This window comes from Sciurus carolinensis, chromosome 11 (genome assembly GCF_902686445.1).
Source record: "Sciurus carolinensis chromosome 11, mSciCar1.2, whole genome shotgun sequence".
NCBI classification, from domain to species: domain Eukaryota; kingdom Metazoa; phylum Chordata; class Mammalia; order Rodentia; family Sciuridae; genus Sciurus; species Sciurus carolinensis.
Genome location: NC_062223.1, coordinates 119,913,538 through 119,935,634, shown reverse-complemented (window position 1 = coordinate 119,935,634; position 22,097 = coordinate 119,913,538). Strand labels below are relative to the sequence as shown.

At 48.2% G+C, this 22,097-nt stretch overlaps 1 protein-coding gene across 2 annotated transcripts in view; it reads right to left on the bottom strand.

Annotated features, from left to right (window-relative positions):
• The window catches only part of Grik4 (glutamate ionotropic receptor kainate type subunit 4), a 410,214-nt gene that overhangs the window by 94,052 nt on the left and 294,065 nt on the right, over positions 1-22,097 (bottom strand). For both annotated transcript variants that reach the window (XM_047519151.1, XM_047519153.1), the window contains exons 9-11: positions 13,747-13,908; positions 3,309-3,461; positions 2,357-2,461 (exon numbers count right to left, since the gene is read on the bottom strand). In XM_047519151.1, coding sequence (XP_047375107.1) covers positions 2,357-2,461; positions 3,309-3,461; positions 13,747-13,908 — 420 coding nt within the window. The remainder of the gene's footprint in view (positions 1-2,356; positions 2,462-3,308; positions 3,462-13,746; positions 13,909-22,097) is intronic.

Here is a 22,097-nt window from a genome sequence, read left to right as displayed (position 1 = left end):
CAGCTAAGTGAAAAGAGACTGAGCAAATCAGCAGTCTTTCAAGTGGAGGGCAGGACCAGGGCAGGGCAGGACCAGGGCAGAGAATTGTGCTTCTCTTCCAGGTGGAAGGAAGGAATGTCATTGTCCCTTGAGGGGTGCTGGAGGTGTGTTCTTTCCAGGGTCACTGCTAGAACAGGACTGAGATCCGAGAGGAATTTTTCAATGCCTGAGTGGGGCTTCTATGGGGGAACTGGGGCTGGTGTGAGTGGACGTTCTCCCTGCCCTTCCAAACCTTTGCTTTCCTTGTGCCCCCTCCCCTTCCTTAACCCGTAGCCTTCTTCACTGGAGCACTTACTACTACTGACCTGACGTTATTTATGTGTTTGTTTGTGTAGGAGGCCATCTGCCTCCTACTAGAATACATGCTCCACAGAACACCTTCTCCACGTTAAAACCCTGTATCTAGAAGGCAGGCCAGCGCAAAGAAGGTGCTCAACAAGCACTTCTCGAAAGAATGAACGAATGGTCTTCATTTCGCATCCCCCAAGCCTATCGGAGCTCAGGGAAAAGTCTGCCTGACAATTTCCCATAGGCTGGCAGCTTACTTATTCAGGGACCCATGAGCCTGAGGGCATGATTTAAGTTTAATAACACAAAATTGAAGTTACTTTCTCCTATGTCACTCTTGCTCACCAGACCGCGAGCTCTTTCTTCGATACAGGGACCGTCTCTTTCGGCTTGGTTTCCCTCAGGCCCATCATAGCACCTGACACATAGTACATGCTCAATAAATGATTGGTTAGATCAATGAAATACCCATTGTGTGATATTCCATCCCCATAGCTTCTGGCTGCCTGTCTGACCTTGTGCCCATTTAAGAAGATAAGAAAAACTATGGTTGTTTCTTAAAGATCACACGGCCCTAGCTTGGAGCTGTGAAGAGCTGATGACAGAGTCAGCACCAGGGTTGGGGTCATCTCCCTCTATCTGGGACTCTTTCCCTTTCTCTTACTGTTTTCCAAGAAGGGTGACTTTACAAAAAGGGTCCAAAGCATTGCCCTTCCACAAGGAACTACACTGGATACGTGAAAAGGGCTGAGGTGAGCACGGAGTATGGGAGGCAGAGGTGATGGGCCTCTAGGGTGTAGGCTTTCATCAGGACAAGCTTGGAAACCGAGTGCATTCCTGGGCCCTATCCTAGGCATACCCCACTAGACTCTTGTGGGGTGAAGCCTAAAAATTTGCCCATTACCAAAGTGATTCTGATGCACAATTTGTCATAATGTTTAAAAATGTGGAATCTACCAGGAAGGTATATAGGGGTCCAAAGCCAGCTCTCACGTGTCCAGTGGTGTTAATTGAGGACAATCCCCCTGAGCCTCAATTTTCTCACTTATAGTGAGAGCATTAACAAAACGCACCTGTTTTATAAGGTCAAATTAGTAAATGTCTGTTATGTGACATGGTGTAAGGCCCATGGTAAGTGCTTATTAAGTGAGAGTTGCCATAATTATGATGATAATAGTGATATGAAGATAACAATTCTTCCTCACGTGCTGGAAAGGGGGACTCAGCAAGCCCTGCAGGGAGCATTCCCTGGTTCAGCCACTCAGAGAGTCAGGAGGCTCTTTAACATGCCTGTTTCCTGCTGTGATTAGCACCTGCCTCCCTATTTCCAGCCTTTTCTGCCATTGGAGAAGGGCTCCTAGAAAGGAAGTGGATTATTAGGGTAATGGGGAGGATGTGAGACGTGAGAGACACTCAGAATGGCTGTCAGGTTGGGCTGTCAGGAATGGCTGACAGGAAGAGGATCCTCTGATGGAAGAGGATCCAAGAAAAGGTAAGAAGGTGAACAGAGGAAAATGAGGAGGAAGCCGAAGGAGCAGGAAGCCGAGAGGAGCCATGGAGGACAGAGCACCCCTGAGATGATGGGAGCAGACAGAAGAGGAGGGATTGATTGGCACCGGGTGGGGTTGTGGGTTGGCCAGAGAAGAGCTGACAGAACAGAACGGGCCCTCTACTCCAATGCCAAGGGCCTCCTCTGCCCACCTGGGATCCAGTCTGTGCTTCACCAGTGGATCCCTGGAATCTCACGGGTTCCACAGTTAGAGTAAGATTCAGCGAGTAGAATAATCCAAAAGAGGGGACGAGGACTGGGAATCCCTTCCCTAAGCGACACTTTCCCCCTTCTCATCCCATTAGTCACCACCCTCTGTGGCATCATGCTGGCTCATCCAGTGCAGAGCAGGACCCTGCCCAGGATGCAGCCTGCTGTTCTTGAGGGTACCTGACAGCAAAGAGTTAAAGAAATGGACTGGGGACAGAGACAGGAACTGAGAGAAGCGATCCGTCATCACAGCGACACAGCTAGGCTTACCTGCCGAAAGCCATTCCTTGTGAACTGTAAGATTTTCAAGGCGTAGTTGGACCTCTGGCCTTTGCTGTTGAATTCAATGTGGCCGGTGAGACCTTCCAATTCTACCTGTCCAAGAGAGAGTGAGTTACAGCACCAAAGAGGCCCACCTTCACTGGGCCCCAAGCAAGCCTTCTACACATGTGCTTTTGGGGGATGTCCAAGAGAGGAGAAGTCACTGAGATACATTCTCCTGCCCACTCCCCAGTCAGAGCACCTGGGCTGGAGGAGAAGAACGTCCCACGTCCAATAACCCCATACCAATTTGATAAGCCAATACAAGTCAGGATGCCAGCGTGGGCTCAGAGTCCCTCTGCCTCTTCTCCAGGGCCCTAGCTGTCAATAACATTTATTCTCTTTGGGCAGCTGCTCACTACCTCCCAGGCCTACAGGAAGCCAGAAGCCCCTGCATCTGACTCTAAACACTAAGTCCAAGCAAGGCCCTCTGCACTGGGCCTTTCTGTCAACAGATGTCTTCCTTGTAGGTGGAAATCCATGCTGTCTCCCAGAGGAAGCATGGTTAGGGAGAGGATCATGGGAAAACCCAGCACTGAGCTAGAAGTGTCCAGGTTGCAGCTCCTGGAGCCCTCACTGTCTCTAGAAAGTGGGTCTTCCCCAGCTGTGCAGAGCTTTGCTAAAATCATTGGTGAGCAGAGAGGCCAACTTCCAAGCCTGGCATTCAGGGTCCTTTAGTATTCTAAAGTTCAAGGTCATTGCCTTTGGAATAAACTTGCCATGTATTCTCAGTGGGCTTTAGGTATCAGTGACCCCTGATCCAGTCAACTAGGGCCACCGTAGACAACTTTATGCAGGTCTGTGATCTACTGGGAAGCCTGGAGCTGAAGGGCTCTTGTGTCTTGAACCAAGCATCCCACCCCATCAAACTGGGCTGGGCAGGCCCTCAGCCGCTCCTCACCATGCGCAGGTAGTTCATGAGGCTGGTGCCATGCTGCCAGATCTGGGCTGAGCCACAGGACAGGGGTTTCACGCCGATCTCCTGGCTCCGATTCAGCTCCTGGACTGCCGACACCACAGCATAGACGGCGTCAAACAGCAGGGCTGAGGACAGCTGGAAGAGGTAGAGAGCAAGGCAGAGAGAGGTGTTGACAGGATGTAGAGAAAGGGAGGGAAGAAGAAAGAGACCAAAGAGGGAGAGAGGAAGGAAGTGAAGAGAAAGCAAAAGAAAGGGAAAATAATGGAGCACTTCCATTGTCCTTGGTCCACCCTGTCTCTGGGTTTGCACTGCTGCTTCTAGTCTAGGGTCTTGTCAACGGGCACAGTGGCAAAGGCCTCTCTGGGATGGAAGCATCAAGTTGTGCTTTACCAGTGGATCCCAGTGATTTCAAGGTTATATCCTCCAACCCCAAAGGAAATTGCAAATTCCATTGATCCCAGGAATTCCCAAGAGGGAGGTGGGGCTGCTTATCTCAGGTAAAGGGAAGGACATTGGCCATTCCCCTCAGTTTAGCCTGTTCTACCAGTCTCAGTGGAAGGTCACTTCCTGCTGGAAGCTCTCCAAGATGCTCAATATACCTACAATGCCTGTCTAACTTGTACTGTTCAACTTGATGTGTATATCGGAAGCACAAGGTAACTTCAGATGAGGAAGCCCCTCCCCCTGTGATATTTTACAGAAGGATGCGGAGAGGAGGAGTGGGGAGACAGAACACCAATCAGGGTAACAGAAGCCTAAGTGAGATGGACCCACAAAAGTCTGTAGAGGTCCAAAAAAACGAGATGTCTGGTTGGACAACCAAGAGAGCATATCCATAGAGGATGCCACTTTGGATGGGAGCACCAAGGATACATTATTGGATATGGAGGTGGGGATCAGTCAGGAAGGAAGAAATGCATCCCCAACTGGAAATGCAGAAGCAAAGACTAGGAGATGGAAAGTGTGGAGCACCCAGGAGCGGGCCATGAATCAGACACATAGGCAGAGTCATGCTGTGGATCGCCTTAATATGGTAGTGTCCATATCTTCATCTTCCCTACTAAAATGCAAGCTCTTTAGGGCACACACAGGACCTTAAAGTCTATTTGCTGCATGGTAACTTGCATGGGCTCTGACAGGTGGTTGGTCCCTGAGATACATTTCTTGACTTAACTATTGCCTGACATCTGCCCACTGCCCAGTGAGCTAATCTATGTCTACAGCCTTTCGAGAGGGGAAGCCTGAGGTGCTCAGGTTCAGGGGTTGACAGCAGAGACCCCTGTCCTGGGGCTATATGCAATCTAAGGAGGAAATAACAATGCACTGAGTTAATGTCCCTGACCAGAAATATGTACCAAGCATAAAAGTCTCTGTGGCCAACAGAGTACAGGGGCCCTGAGGGTGGTCCAGGAAGGCAGGTGGACTCCTCCTGGGAGGAGTGAGATTAAGGTGCTAAAGGCCTATTTAGGATGCCATTGCAAGGTGAGTTTCTTCATAGAAGCACCATGTACCTTGTCGGCAATTTGGTACTGCCCTTCCAAGACTCTTCTTCCAACTGAAGAGTGCCTTATTAAGGACTGGCAGAGTGCTCTCCCACGTGACAGACTTCTTATAACTGGCCTCCTACCTGGTCAAGTTCCACCATGGCCTCTCCAAAGATGGAGGGAGGGAGACCACCTAGGGTTTCTTCAAGCCCTCCAGACAGAATGTACTTGGCATAAGATAGCAGAGCACAGAGGAAAGAGTTTGGAAGTAGAAGTTCAACATGGAGTCCAGACCCAAGTCCCTCCCTTGGGTACTGAGTGATCCTGAGTGTCTTGAACCTTGAACTTCTCAAAATGAGTTGACAGTTCTGTATCTGTAAAAGAGGCACAGCCATCCCTGCCTCACAAGGCTGTAAAAGTGTTCTGTAACCACAGGTGTCAGGGGTCAGCATTCCTGAGAGCAGGGACCTGCACCACCAGGTCTGCCAGGTGTTGGCGGGTGTTCAGGAAACAAGTGCTCGAGGGAGCAAGAGGAACAGGGAGCTACGAGGCAGAAAACAGGCTGGGCAGATGGCCTTATTTTCTGTAGTTTGGGCCAGGAGGCCTATCACAGGAACTGGGTGAGCTGATTTTGGACAATCTCTTTAAAAAGTAGTTATAGGAAATGTAGGCGACAAAGTTTCTCTCCTCTAGTCCAAGTAAACCTGGGCTGTAAAAATCAGCTGGCCAGCGAATCCCTTCTTCCTCCCCTTCACTGTCTCCTTCTCTCGTGTCTCTTACCTTCCTTCTTCCCCTACTTCTTTTCTTTCTTCCCACTCTTATTCAGCCCCCAACATCCTAGACCTCAAATTTCCCCACTCCCTGGACACATTCAATGAGGCCAGTGAGTCCCCTCCGTCTCCATCAAGTCTCCTGACTTGCCAGCTCCATCTGTCCTTCTCTCTGTCCCCTGGTCCTGAATCTACCTGTGACCCGAACACTAAGCAGACAAGGGTACCCAAATCCCTGATCAGGATCAGAGGAGAGCTCTGTGGTCCTGCCGAGCCAGGCCGAGCCAGGCTGAGCACTCCTCTGAGTTTTCCTATCCATCACCTTCCTCCTCTGCCCCACTGCCCTTCCCCTTGGCCGTTGAGCTCCTTCTTCATTTGCTTTGAGGCTCACCTGCATGGCGCCTGATGCTCCTCCATGAGCCTACGCTTTCCTCGTCCTTTGCACATCATTCATTTTCCCCCAGGCACATGTGCTTCTTTTATTAATGGGCCTCTCACATTTCCTCGCCAAAAGGAGATATGGAAATGATGGATGCCACACTCTCCCTTTCCAGTGTGCACCAGCATCTCCTCAGGGGGAGCTAGTTACCCTTATTGCTATGGGCTTCTAGAGCCTTTGGTTTGGCCATTTAAGTGATACTGTAAACCAATTTCTGGCCCACCTTCTTTCTCCCTTGCCTCCCAGTTAATCTCTCAATTCTAAGAGTCCCCAAGTCACAGTGTCTGAGTTGGAAAGGATCCTAGAAACCAACTCATCAGGCTCTCATATTACAAACTGAAACTGAAGAGGAGTTCTCGTCCCCAAGGTCACCCAGCAAACAGTGCAGGGTCACAACTGGACCTCTGCACCCGTTTGTCCACTCTGGTTTCCTTCTAATTCTGCAGTTCTGATTTTCTACCTTACTGCCCAGCAGGGATGCCCTAGAGAAGCCTATCAGATTTATCGCTCTATCAGATTTATTCTTGTGCATACACTCTCAGAACAACTTGAAGCAATCTTTAAAGATATGGTTACCTTATCCATAGCAGACAGGAGTATGGAACACTTGGACCAGGGCCAGGGAGGAATGGTGGGCAAGCTCCTCTGATGCCCTGGCTTTGGGTCATCATCCAGTTGCTTCTTGGGGTCACTGGTTGTTTGTCCTCACATTAGCTCAGGTAAGAACCAGCAGTCAAGTACACATTCTCCTTCCTTTCCCCCATTTTGTTAAGGTGCCCTCCCCTCCTCCACATTGCCCTGACTTTCAGAGGGGGCTGGCCCAGCCCCAGGGCCCAGGTGAACCTGAGTGGTCCCAGTCTTCTTGTCCCGCTGCCAAGGTGTATTCAGGACAAGTGACCCAGTTCAAACCAATGAGGGATGAGCTGAAGTCTGGAGCGAGGAGTCTGCTTTTCAGGGGCGTGTTCTATGTCCTAGGAGAGACAGGCTTTGTTCCTGCTTTGGACACTTCTGTGTCTGGGGAGATTCCTAGAACAGTCACAGCCAACCTGGGCTCTAGCCTGAGCATGAAGTCGTCACCAAGGGTGACCGAGCAGAGATGGAAAGGATGTGGGTCTCCAATCACATCACTCTGGAGTCTTGCTGAGCCATGTGACACCAATCTGCCTTTTCTGCACAGAGAATTTTAATTAGCATTTCTATTATAGGAAGCTGAGAGCACCCTATCTGGTATGGAGACCCTGGGGATCCCAGCCTCTCAGGGGTATTGTCACACAATTCCCCAAGGAGGCTTGGGCCTCAGCACCCTGAAGGAGGGGCCTTCTGGGGTGAGGCTGTGCAATGGTCCCTGAGAGACCGTCACCACTGAACACCAGCAGAAGCTTGCTCTGCTGTTCTGCACATCCTCCACCAAGCCCCCGCCCCCCGCCCCGCCTGCTTCAGCCACCTGTTGTCACCATTCCCACTCCGTCTGGGATGTGGTTTTCTTGGCTGATGCTCTTATTATCGCATGAGCCGGATGCTGGGAGATCAGCATGTGCCTGTGCACAATGTCCTTTGGCACCTCTAACTCAGCGGCCTTCAAGATTCTTCACATACTTCTAGTAATTATAACACCAGCTGAGGATGCTGGGGGTGGGGAGCAGGTGGAAGGAAAGTCACCAAGGCTCCCGTCTTATTTCTACTGATGAACTGCTTTCAGAGGTGACATGGGTGATGTGTTCCAAGTAGGTCTGGGCTTCATAAGTCTCCGCAGTTCAGCCTGGGCTGATGGACCTAAGTCATGGACATCCTCCCACCCCCCATCTCAGTTCAATCTCCTGGGGGTCCTCCCCCATCACCAGACTGCCCCTCCTTGCAGGCTCCTGGCCATCCACCCTGGCCTCTTGCTACTGCTCTGAGAACTTGCCCCCACTTCTGGCCCCTCTAGCTCCTCCCCCATCTCCAGACTCCTCCTCTCGCCCAGCTTCGCCTCCCGGGGCGTGAGAGTCTGCAATTTCTCTGCCTCATCAATTTCCCCTCTCGTTCCAGATCTCCATCCTGAAGCATCTCTTTGCTCTCCTAATTGCTTTCTCCCTCTGCTATTATTTACTAATTTAGCTCTGGAAAGCATTTGGGACCGCAGTCAGGGAAAAGCGGTTCCTTTTACAAAAACCCTAGTTTTTGTCTCCACTTCTGGGCACAGAGGAAGGGGGAAAGGGGCATCCCTCTTCTTTCCTCCATTTCCACTACCTTCCCTTCCATTTCCTTTTCCTCTCATGATCCCCTTCTGTCTTTCTGAGGTCTCTGATCCTCCTCTGTGTACGCACGTGTCTGTTTTGTCTATGCTTCTGTCCCTGTCTCTTCTAAATATTAAATCCTCCAGTTCAATCCTCATTTAAAATCCTCTCCTCTATCTTGGCACCAAAATGTTGTTTGGCAAGGAACCCTCAATTCTCTTGTTTTTATATTTTCATTTGGTTCTTCATTGTTATTTTCTTTTGAGCTGTTTGCAAATTGTTTCGGGGAAAGAAAGACTCAGTATAAATTAAGATGAATCAAGTCTGACTCAGGGAGTTGTGGTTGGATTCCTTCCCCCTCCCTTGAAATGAAAATAAGATATCACATCTCCTAGACACACACCTGTAGCCCTCGTCTCTCTCTAAACCTCCAATGCCTAGATTCCCAGGATCCTCTTGGATGCCCATTTGTGGCTGAACTTCTGTAAGCTTAAACTCTGCCCCTCACCCCCCAATATAATAGCAGGGCAAGAACCATTAAAAATCTCATGGAATAGTTCTTACAATCTGGATTTTATTCAATGAAATAAACACTTAATTACAAACATCTGCTTTAGCCTAAATTCTAATTACTTAATCTAGCCATCTGTAATTTTAATGATTTCCCACGATTTTCGTTCTTTGCCGCGTGATTAATGGGAATGGCACATGAAACTAGGGGGTGTGTGTCTCCGCTCACGACACTCCCTTTTCTGTCTGCGAGGTCTCTGGCAGGTTGCATCTTTGCAGGCTGCTGTGGGCCACCTGGCAGGCTACCCTGAATTTTCTCCCCAGTTACCTTTTGCTGGCCCTTCGACCTGGGCTACCTGTTCTGCAAGCTCCACCTGGAATATGGAAAGTGAGAGGGCAGGGAGACCCGCACACACAAGGAAAGGAGAAAATGCCACAGGTGAGGAACATCTGGAGTAGGAGAGAGACAGAGAGGAGGTTGCAGGGAGAAAGGAAAAGGGAAAGGTGGGGGCGAAGGGAGAACACGGGAGCAGGCAAAGAAAGAGCAGGGGCTGAGGTGGAGAGAGGAGGGGAAAGGAGGAGGCAAAGAGGGGAGGAGTGGGGAGGAAGGAGGCCATCCCACCAGGCAGGAGCGGGTGGCAATGTTTTTGCAGCGCAGGATGGGGGAGAACAACCAGGCTGTGTTCCTGGAACTCCCTCGCCTTCCAGCTCTCTGTCAGGAAAGAGCTGGGCTGTTTGTGCTGGGAATTCTCAGCCCCCAGACAGACAGGAAGAGGACGCTTTGCAAAAGGTAGGCTGCTAAAGTGAGAAGCCAGAGAGACGCGCTGCTATTGTTACTGCTGTGAGCTTCCCTTCCACTCTCTTTGAGGCCACAGCGTCTATAACACCTCCCATCCTTCTCAGAGGCCGTCACAGAGACATGGCTGGAAGGTTCTCTGGCACAGAGGGAGAGATTCAGACCCTAGTTCAGGCTGTGTTAAAGTGTGGACCCGGGGAGACCCTTACACGCCACCCAGCTCTTTTGTGCCTTGGTTTCCTCATTTGTCATAAAGGGGTGCATGACGGCCCTTAACTCTTACTAGAATGCCACAAAGAGGAAGGGTCACGGCTGGGTAATTTCCTGGGAAGTGCTACAGTACCATGAGTGTCTCCTGAGCAAGAAAACACACCTCCGTGTGACCAGCCAGAAAACAAAAGGGCGGGGTCCAGAGAAAGCCCAGTGGGGTAGAACGAGAACCTGTGACCCAGAAGGGACCAGGTGGTCTGGGCCTGCGGTTGCCTGGTCCTCCAGGACTCCAGGACTCCAATAGGGCCACAGCTTTTACTCCCTGCAGGGATGCAGCCTGCAGAGAGCACTCCCAGGTGTGCAAAGCCCAAACATTCCTGGAGAACAAGAGACGTTGAGGTCATGGGAAGTCTGAGAATAGACCTGGAAGGTAAGATGAGGCCAGGGTTTCCATATTTTAAACAGCTCTAGGTAGTTCTATGCCATAGGACAGCGTCCCCAAGTCCATAGAGTGAGGCAGCTCCATCCCAGATGCTGCATACCCAGGCCACTGTCTTGTATGCAGAAAACAAGCCGCAAGTCACAGTGATGTGTCAGAACACAATAGGGTTATGTTCTGAAAAGTGCACCATTAGTTGACGGACACTGTGAACATCACAGAGAACACTTACACAAGCTAAGACGGCCACGAAGTCGCCGCATGGTCTAATCTATAGGACCACTGCTGTTATGTGATCCGTGGTTGGCCAAAAAATTGCTGTACTACTCATGACTGTATTTGCTTCCCTGTTCTGGAAAGCCTTCCCTGGCCCCTGTAGGCAGAGGGATTTGCTTCCTCTTCTGCAGGAGTACTGTGTCTCCAGGAGAAGTTTTCCTAGAGCCATGGCCCATGTGCACCTTGGAGGACAGTAGCTGTGGCCCTTCCTCTCCTTTGGACTGTGTGATGCCCCCACTCTCACCTAGCCCTGGATCCAGGCATTCAGGTCCTTTGCGTGTGACATTTTCTTCCACCACTAAAAGGCAAGACTACATTTCCCCACTTTCTGACTTTGTCCACATGTCTTTCTTTGGTGAACAAAAACAGGTGGAACAAGAATGGAATCCTAATTAGAATAACTTCTACTCCCTGTATGTACAATATGTCGAAATACACCCTACTGTCATGTATATCTGAAAAAAATAACAACAACAACAAAAAAATCCTAGCAGGACAAGTTTGAGACAGGTACTATTCGTTTTCTAAGAGAATTATTAAAATAATCATCTTCCTTCATAGAAGAAAATAGAAAATTTGCTCCAGTATAGCATCTTATACTCTACGCTTTGTCCTCTTCTTGTCACCTGTAGACATTTTGGGCCCATCAACTTATAATTGCTTCATTATGCAGTTATCTTTTATATCAGAAAAATCGGGGGAAAAGAGCTTACAAATTAAAAATGCATTGATACTGTCTGTTAGAGTTACAAAAAAATAAAATATAGGTGAGGCAGTCAGTGTGCCTGTTCGGCAGACCTAGGTCTAAGAGCTCTGTGAGTTTTCACTTGTTTTGTTGCCCCTTTGCCATCATGAGAGAGGCATGTGGAGCAGGCCTAGCTGAGATCAGTAAACCCATGTTTGTCTCCTGGGCCAGCTTGGAAGAGATGATCCCCAGTGGAGCCTCAGATGCATGAGTTATATAAACGTGCAGTGTTGTTTACTAGTGAGATTATGTGGTGGTTGTTACACAGCATTTATGTAGCAAAAGGTATCTGATATATTTACTAATGTCTATCCCAACATCTGTCATATAGATTGTTAAATAAACTTATTCAAAGAGTGATTGTGAATTAAGATGGACTGTATCTCATCTTATCTTCACAATGGTCTTCTAAGATGGTCAGGCATAATTAATTAGCCCAATATTACAGATAAACAAAGAAGGTACAGAGGGGTTACACAATTATCTAAGATCACACAGCAAGAAAATGGAGAGGCCATTCTGAATCTAGGCCCTGTGCCTCCAAGGCCAGTGGTGTCTTTAGCATGTGTGACCATAGCCAGAGCTGACCCTGCAGCTCTGTGTAAGGCTCTGCCTGGCCTTTGTGTTGGGTCCTCACAACGGATCCTCATGGACTGAGGTCCTCTTGTGTGCCTGCTCCTGGCTAATGTGAGCGTAACGACAGGGCTGAAACTCTAGGAGAGAAACTGGAAATATAATATGGAGACCTTTAATTTCACAGGGTCAGAAGCCAAAGGTGGTAAGGTGTGGGCTGGAGAGGAGGAGACAGATATATTTTTTGTTCTCCCTTTCCTAATATTCTGCTGTGAGCCTTTCAAGGTCATCAGCATGCCCTTAGAGTATTGGAGTGAGGGCTACAAGAACTTCTCACTCGGTTGGGAGAGCAGGACTTTCATCCCTGCTGGGGGAATGACACTGTGCTTGAGGGCATTCTCACTGACCCTTAAGTCCTATAATGGGGTGAGGATTCTCTTCCTTCAGATGTCGCCCTCCCCAAACCCTTCCTATGGATCCTTACTTCTTTTAGGTCTAAAATAGCTTCTTATGATACATCCCCTAAACCTTCCATGGAAGTCAAACCCTCTTCTTCTGCCCACTTCTCTGGACCAAAGCTTCCTGAATTCTTTGTGAGCTCCAATCCCCTCAGTTATCCCTTTCTTCCTAAGATTTCCACCAGGTCACACAGGGTCTTGCAGCCCCACCCTGCACCACCAGGACCACTAAATAGGCACTGAGCATGCGCATTCTAGACCTGGCTTTGCCTCTAGGCATATCTTATCAAAGACAGGCATGGCTCCTGTTTTAAAAGCCCACCAGAGAACTTCCCACTCCAGGAGGACACCCTATTCCATCACCAACTCCTAGGCCTAATTCTTTTACATGTCTTTCTATCTCTGGTGCATCATTCTGCCTGCTTATTTATTCACTCATTCAACAAATACCTATTAGCTACTTTCATTTTTTCAGGCCCAATGACAGTGCAGTATGTTAAAGAAAAGATCCTAGGGAGAGGCAAAATGGCACCGTGGCTGAAAGGACCACTATAAACCCATATAGTAAAGCCTGGGTTCTGAACTTAGTTCCTCTGTTCCCTGTGTGACTCTGGGTTAGTTACTCAACCCTTCTGGGCCCCAGTTTTACCATAAGTAAGATGGAGATACTGAGAGCAGTTGTTTCAGAATATTGTGGCAAGCATCCCATGAGCTGCCTCAGGTAATGAATGCCACATGAGCTGCCAGCACAGGGGCTTTTAAAATGAAATGGTGTATGTAACCTCGCTAGGACAGGGCCAGACAGCCACACACTCCCAGGCTCCTGAGAACTTGACTTTTAACAAACGGACACAACAGATATGCCTGACCTGCCTCACAGTAAGCATGATGGACCCTGTGGGGAATGGCAAGTGAAGAGTTTGCCTCTGTATGCAGTTCAGGGAAGGAAATATGGGGACACAAATATGGGGCAGGTGGGGAGAAGAGAAAGGAAGCTTCTCTGGATGGCTCTGGGGTGGAAAGAGCACCGGACTGGGATCCAGGAATCTCAGAATCCAGTTTCACTCTGCAAAAGACTCATCCCTACTCCCAACCCTATTCCCAGCCTGAGCTTCAGTTTCCTTGTTTGAGAAATGAGGGAGCTGATCAGCTCTGAAAGGCCCTTTAATAGTGAGATTCTTGGGTCCTAAACTCAGCAGTTCCCAGCAACAGCATTATGGGGGAGACTGGCCTCAGGAGACAGGCAGACATCAGTAAAGAGAGCCCGGTGCCTCCACATGACTTTCCCTGCTGCTGTGTCAACCCCGCTGCATGTTCTAAGCTCACTATTTTCCAATCCTTATCTCTAAGCCCACTTCCTAGCACACCTGTACATATCTTTTGAGCTGCAACTTGAGAAGGGAGAAGGCTGGACTCTAAGAAATCTTGTTTCCCAGTGTCAGCCCACAGCAGGGTGCAGGTGGAGGCCCAGGAGCTCCAGGGAGGAACTCTGGGGGACACTTACCGCAGGCCCAGTGAAGGGCACGTGGTCACAGTTCTCCTGCCAGGACTGATTGAGGCTCTGGGCAAACTCTTGGAAGAAAGCATGGGATTGGTTGAAAATGGAAAATCCCAGGATGTTGACACGATCATCCACAAGGCTGTCCATTCTCTGGAGCGAGAACTCCTGGAAAGACCCAGCAGTCAGAAATAGAGAACACAGTTAGGAGAGGACGAAGTGAGGAGCACATCTAGGGGACCTCACTCTAATCCAATAAACATGACGTGCTCTGCAGAGCGCTAGGGTCCAGGGGTCTGGCAGCTCACCACGCTGGGTGCAAGGGAGCAAAAGAGAAATGAGCAGAATGATCTCTAAGTGAGGTCTATATAAGATGCACAGGGTGGAGAGAGAATGGTCAGACGTGTGTGCCTGGAGAAGGCACAGGAGGCCTGACATGTGAGCTGAGCCTTAAAGGTTGTGTAGACATTTTCCAGGTGGAAAAGGAGGATGGATAAAGGCTATCCCAGCCTTGAAATCTCCAGGCAGACAAAAGCACGGAGGTGACAGTGTACATGGTCATTCAGCGAGCTGCGCATGGTGCATTCAGTGAAAGCACGCCTCCTCGGTCTGATTCCACCATCAGAATCACCCAGGTATCTTGTTAAAAAATGATAATTCCTGCACCCACCTGCCACCCCAAGTATGCATCTCTAGAGCTGGGACCCAGGAGGCTGCCTTCTCAGCAGGTCCCTGGGTCTCGTGTACACCAAAGTCCGGGAGACACTGGATGAGCGCACGGGACACACGGGTCTGGGGCAGTAATGCTGAGAGACGAGGCTGGAGGGACCTGCTGGGGTTGGATCTAGAGGGCCACATAGGGGCTCACATTCTGTCCTGTAGGTGATGGGGGCAAGCGACTCAAGAGTGTCAAAATCGAGTTTGCTTTCTAAGACTCTCAACCTGAAGTTCTGCAGGCAGGTTGTGCCTTCGCTTGTCATTATTATTGTTATTTCATTCATTTAACACATTTTTAAGTGTTTTTTATGTACCAGACACTATTCTAGGCTTAGAGGACATGGAGTAAGGAAATAAGGACAGGGAATAAGGGAACAAATTGATGATCATTTCAGATAGCTATGGGGGATGGGGCTACTGCATTAGATGAGATGGCCCCGAGAAGCCCATCTGAGAAGCAGTGACATCTACAAGTTCTAGAAGTTCTTCCAGCAACCCAAGGTCTTCATCCAATCACCTGGCCACATGTGAGCCTGCAGGTGTGCATGCCTTCAAGGTTGGTTAGTCTTATAGAGAGAAGCTGAGTCCTCTGAGCTCAGAGTCCTGGACCTCTAAGGTGTCCCTTGACCCTATGCAAGGAAACCAGGCAAGAGGGTATTGACTCTTCAGCTCACTGATACCCACTCCTGGAAAAATGCCTTCAAGTGCAGGTCAGGCCATCTCCTCAGACCAGAGTCACACTCATCACATGTTTAGTCTAACGTTCACACCATCTCTGCACCCCATAGGCACTCCGTACTTACAGACCCTAAGACTAACCCATCAGTCATTCAACCTGATGTGACAGATGGCAAGTGTCTGGGGCTTACTTTCTGGCCAGGTGGAGACATTGCTGTCCTTCAGGCAGTCTCCTTTTCTGAAGACAGCTCCTTGAGCCCCTGGCACCTCCGTTGCTTCCTCACTGCCATCTACAGCTACTGCCAGGGCCCCGGGCTGCAGGCCCGAGCTCACCTGCCCAGAGCCCAGCCTTACTGGTTTCAACCTGCAGAGTGGAGTTACAAAGTCTCCTTTGGAGCCACCAACTCCTGACAGAGTGGAGTTGGATACAGATTGAGTGTATTTTGGATCTTGCCACACTCCCATTAGGGGAACACAAACGTGCCAGAGAATGTATTGATTCATAACCTGATATTATATCCTGTCTCTCTAACAGGGCATCTGCCCATGTGCTGTGGGCTATCAGCAGGCATGAGGGGGCAGATGGCTAATGAGAAGAGATGCATTTGGCAAGGGTCAGGTGACTGGGGCACAGAGCCAGGCTGTTGTCAGGAAACCAAGAGACCTCGCTAGTCATGGATGGTGGGGGTTAACAAATGCCCCTTCCTCCTGGCTTCCTCATCAATATAGGCAGGCACATGATCCCATCTCCATGCTCTCTCTGAGCACAGGCTGATGGCTGCAGGGCTATTTCAAGGAAGTCTGCATGTCCAGAGACTCACAGTGGTGGAGGGGGAACAGAGGAGTTAAGGGCTTCCACATCAAATCCAGCTTCCTCACCATATTGGATGTGTGACATTAATCAGGGCCTTAATCTTTGTGGGCTTTAGATCTGCATTTTTTAAAAAAGGGTGCAATCATTTTAGCAACCTCCTAGGCTGTTTCAAGGGACAAAAAAGATTTTACAAAGATTTAACATTACATCTGAGAAACGAGAAGTGTTTAGTGTATGATAGTCGCTGAAATACTTGCACGAGATATTAGGTGGCATTGGGCCCTCTCCTTCTTTATTTCCACTTGTCTTAGAAAACTGAGTTAGGAAGGTACTTCCTTCAAATGTGTATTCTGGGCACAATGAGAACGAATGGGTTAATTGCAGACACTGAGAGACAGTCCGTCCAGAAGGCCGCCAGTCTGTCTTCCTCCCTTTTAATTCCTACCTTCTTATCCCTCAACTACATCCTATTTCCTATTTTCAAAGGCCTGTTAAGATAAAAAGATTCCAGGAGTTTCCTTCATGATTCATTCTATTTATAATGACTCACGGGAGAGCCTTGCAGGACAAGAAAGGGGGTGGCGTGTTCTTTTACTGCAATTTCCCGGGACGCTGTAGGATTCTACTCTCCAAGCACCCTGACAGTTAGGAAATTCTTCTTCATGTCTAAACTTAGACTGTCCTGCTGCTATTGAAAGGAATTTTCTAAAAGAATATGGGAAACAGCTGACCCTCACCAGTTTGTATATAATGAAAACCTTCTGCTCCAGTATTTCTCCATGTGTATTCCTGAGGATATTAGCTTTCCAGAAGTAACTAGAAAGTTCATGAAAACAGGGTTTTCATGTTCAAATAGGGTAGAAATCACTACATAGTATATTTGCCTTTTCGATATTCATGACACACACTAAAGCACGTTAAATGTTGAAAGAAGACCTGCAGGGAAAGAGCTTGTTTAATTTTGTTTAACCCCAAACCTTCCAAACACATTGACTATGGAACATTCTTCCCCCTAAAATCGTGAGTGATTTGCAATGACATTCTACAGAACACAATTTGGGGAATTCTGCCCAAAACGTTTTCAGAGAAACAGATATTATAAACCCCAAATCAAATGGTGGAAACATTATGCCAACAGATATTACATAAAATGAATGACTTTCAGGATTGGAAGGGATTAGGGGTCATCCAGTGCTGTCACCTGTCTCCAGCTCTGGGAATGAGCATCTGGCTCACTTAGGGTCCTGTGTGCCCCTTCCTCAGTCCCACTGGCTAAGGTTTTTATAAATTGACAAAAAGGCATCCCCCAGATAGAACAGATTTTCACAGGGATCTTGATTCTCTTATAAAGGGGAAACGGTGTCTGCTCTCAATGAGGGTGGATTCCCATTGTCCCAACACCAGAGGGACCACTGTGAAGAACTAGGGTGAATCTCCCAGCACGAGCAAACAACCACGTGGTAAGGCCAAGTGGTGGAACATCCACCAAGATCAGGTCTTCCATGCCTCCACGTGTGCATGGCTTTGTGACAGCCTTTTTTGGAGGTGGACTCTCTCCAAAGGGTTATCTGTTCCTAGGGAGCAAAGATGTGCCTGCCTCGCTTTTGAAGCCCACACTACACTTAGCACAGTGCCGGTCCCTAGAAGCTGCTTGGACAATGTCAGTTGAAGACCTGACTGAAGACACCTCGATGCCTTGGGGTCCTCACCGTAGCCATCTCTATCACTAACCACACAGTCTTACGCCTATGCAAGGTGTGAGAACACAAGTAAAAGTTGTACCAACCCCTCATTGGAAGTTGCATTATTGTATTTTAAAGTCAAATTCCTGACAACTTGTTTTCTTATCACTGGGTGTTCTCATTTAAAAAGCAGAAAACCATGCATGCTTGTGGGATATATATACATATATATGGTATATAAGGGTCCAAATATTATAGCTGAAGGTCAGGTTGTAGCCACATGTGAATGCAGGCAAATGTCACCCTGGGATAAAGGAATGCCTCATGGACAATGGCTTGAGGGCTAGGTGAGGGTCCCTTATTTTCTCCAGCAGGTGTGACGTTTCCAATACCTTGGTTTATAAATAGGCATGCATTCATTGATCAGCTGCAGGAAACTTTCCACAAATCTACAGCCTATTCATCTACCTGGGCCAGGATGCAGGGGCCAGCTGTGATAGGTGGCTGAGTTGGAAATAGGACCCATTGAAGTGGAGGTGTTGGAGGAAGTGGAGGTGTTGAAGGGTTTTGGAGACTGTGACATGACCATGGTTGAGAGTGGGATGACCAACCTCATCCCACACAGGGTCCAAATGCCAAGAAACACATAACTTTAGCATCAGGTGTTTGGGTGGTTCAGAGAATAAGCTATATCAGCTTCTTCAGAGGAATGGGGGCAGAGGAAGAGGAGTCTTCACTGAGGAGTAGGGACACATCCAACCTAGGTTAAGCAACCAAGTCCCTGTTAGTCAACACTGGAAATAGGACAAGGTTAGTCAAATAGAGCTGCAAGCAGATGAGCTTGGGATGATCCAGATTTAGCTTCTGCACTCGGATTCAAGGAGAAAAGCAAGAAACCAAAGCACAAATCCACACAATATCCTTGAATCAAATCCATCTCATAATCCAGGACAAATGGGGAAGCCGGGCAAATGGTATTCTGCAACATTCTCCCTGCCCAACAGTCCCTTCTCCTTTGTGTTTCTGACACAGTACGTGCATTACTTTTTTCCTGAACACTCTGCTAGAAACTTCAGAGGCAGCTCTGCTTCCTTCTTTTTCAACTCCATCCCTAGTCATTGCCAATTCTGTCAAATCTATCTCCTGACTCTTGAAACTGTCCTTTCCTTCCCAACCCCTCAAGGTTGGGCCCTTATCATTTCTTCTTTATAATGGCTACCTATTTAACAGAGATACTGCCTCTGATCTTGGAAGTCATGGCCAATAGATTGCAGGATGCTCAGGTGCCATTTTTTTCCCCATAACAGTGTGAATGGTGCCTGCTGGCATTGCGCAATGTGGCAATCTCATCGGGAAACAGCAGCATGTATTAGAAAGAGCACAGGTTTGGGAACAAGACAGTCCTGGATTCAAATCCTGTTTGGGCCACATGCTGGCTGGGTGATCTCTGGACAGACAGGCCTCTAAGCTGTCAGTTTATCTACCCGTAAAATGTGGATGAGAGCAACGACCTTGCAGGGCTAATCCATGAAGGAGCCTCAGGTCATGAACCTTCTTCTCTCCAGTGCAATCCAACCTCTGTGTTGCAGGTGTTAAAGAAGGTGAGCTGCCCTCTTCTTCCCTTCTCCCAGTCACCAGCCAAAAGGGAAATATTTGGCCTGAAGGCCTTTCTCTCCTTCTCCCCCTCACTCTGCCAGAAGCAAATCTTAGCTACTTGTCAAGTGAGAAAAGTCATGAGAGTTATTATTGCCATTTTACAGCTGCAGAACTGAGGTCCAGAGCAGTGAAGTGGCCCTCCCAAGGCCACACTGCTGACGAACAAGAGGTTCTGGATTCAAACCCAAGACTCACTGACTTCAAAGTCAGTGTTCCATGTTTGTTTTTTATCTTTTGGTACCAGGGATTGAACCCAGAGGTGCTTAACCACTGAGCCACATCCCCACACTTTTTATATTTTATTTATAGACAGGGTCTCTGTTAGGGCCTTGCTAAGTTGCTGAGGCTGGCTTTGAATTTGCCATCCTCCTGCCTCAGCCTCCCTCCTGTGCCACTTGGGAGCTCTGTGTTCTTGTACAGAAGTCAGAGGGACTGAGTTCTTTGGACTGTGCTGTAACATAACCAGCAAAACTGAGGTCAAGCTGATTTCAGAATACTCACGTTGACCTCAACACCGGAGAGAAGATTTGCAACTGTCAAACAAATGCTGGTCATCTCAGTGAATAAAGCCATTATCAAACATTCACTGAATCTCTGCACGAGAAGGTTCTAATCACAAAGGGGTCTGGGGCTGAACTGTGATCTCGAGAACTTGGGAGAGCTGAGGTTTTCCCCACAGCATGTCCACCTTGGCAGGAAGAACCCAGAGAAGGAACAAGCAAAGGTCAGCCCAGGTGTGGTAGGTGGGGAGGAATCAGAAATAAACACAAATACATGTGTGGCTAAGCAGTGCAGAGAAGTGGGCTTCACATGCAGCTCCATGAGCCAGTTCTGCTGAGCATGGCCGGGGGCCACAGCCATCCCTAGTAAACTCTTTCTGTGGTCCCCACTATTTGGGGCCACAAATGCTTTTCCTGCTGGCCTGTGAACTCCTTACAGGTAGAGAGGGGGTCTCACTCTTGGCCATATCCCTGGTACCTAGACAAAAATCAGGGAAACCCAAACCTGCCTCTGGTTTAATTAAATGATTAGCATAATAATTATGCTGGGGAGAGTGGATATGGATTTGGAGTTGTAACATTTGAAATCATATCCTAGCTATTGTTATTTTGTCCTAGATTTTTCCTTTCTGAAACCCCACATTTCAAAAAATAATCACTGGTGTTTTTTTTCAATTTTTTTTATTTCTTCATTGCTATCTCTTTTAATTAGACAAGTTTCCTCATTATAAAATAGGGGAAGTGATGCTTCACAGTGCTGTTGCGAGACTCAAAAAAGAAAGAAAAGAAAGGAAAGAAAGAAAGGCACTATGTATTCTGGAAGTAGGATACAGACTCCTTGAGTTGCTAGTGTTGTTAGAAGTCACAATAAAATAGCTGAAGGAAAGCATTTTTCATGCACTTTCAGGTGTCATTAACAGGCAATATGGAAGACAGGGCAGGCAGGGAACCTTCCTGAAGCCTATGAGGTTCTGCTGCTCAGGAGGCATCTCTGCATCTGTACGAGGCCCTGAGCCTCAGTCAGCCCTGAAACCTTAATAGCTACCTCTCCCCAGGGCCACAGGCAACTCATAAAAGGTCTCATCCAGGGCTGGGGTTGTAGCTCAGTGGAAGAGCAGTTGCCTAGCCTGCGTGAGGCACTGGGTTCAATTCTCAGCACCGCATATCAACAAATAAAATAAAGGTTCGTTAACAACTAAAAAAAGAAAAAAAGTGTTTTAAGTCATTATTAAAAGGTCTCATCCAATGCCTCTCAGGCCTCTGGGATGGCTCTCAGTTCTGCCACCTTGACCCTGTTGGGTTGACCAACCTTTTTTGCAGCCTCTTCATTCCAGAGCTGGTTTGATTTCTTCACAATAGTGTGTTAATCTCCTTAACTCCCTTAATAGTGGGATTTCAAATGGTCCCTTGTGTCTCTGCTGCTATCACTCCAGTCTCTGTCTTTGGTCCTCTCTGCTGTATGCTCAGCCTCTGTCCCTTAAACTGCCCGGGAGAGGAACTGGCAGCCTATGTCACCCCAATCACAAGTAAGTAACATCAATTAGTATGATAACACCAACTGCTTCCATCGGGCGCTCTTGTAGCTTACAGGGAGATTTCCTATGTTGTTGTGGGTCCACGTGGACATGCTTGGACAGGACAGTTTTATTCATATTCCCATTTAGTAGGAAAAGAAATTGAGGTGCCTGAAAGCTAAGTGGCTTGTCCAAAAGACAGATGTGGGATTAAGATGCCGGTGCTGGCTACAGGATCAGAGCTTATCTTACCCTCCCAACTGCAGGCTCAGCACTGGGCTAGGACACCAAGAGATGGTGTCAAGCAAACGCCCCTGTCGCTGAGATTGTTAATGACTGACAACTTAAAATGTTCGCACCCCAGGAGTCCCGAGTTCTTAACCTATTATTATAAGCAGCAATGGTGGAAGAAACCCTTAAGATTATATCACTCCTCAGCTTGAGCTCTTTATCTTTCTGCATCAATCTGATCCTCGCTCTTGGTTCCCTTCTGTGAACGTCTCCATTATTCACTGGTTTTCCGGCTAGAATTCATCTTCTACTTCTCCCATGCTCTCACCATCCACATCTCCTGCTTGCACGCTTCGTTCCGTGTTATCTGAGAATATTTTTATTCCTTTACATCTCTTGAACCCAACCCCTGCCCTCCAGCTCCATTGCCTACACCTCCAGTGGGTCCTCATCAGTTTGTTCCTGGATTACAGACTAAGTGGTTTCCCTTCCTCTGGTCTTGCGATTCTCCAAGTTCTTTCTCTATGCTGTTGTTGGAGGAAAGTCTCTAAACTACAAACTTGAT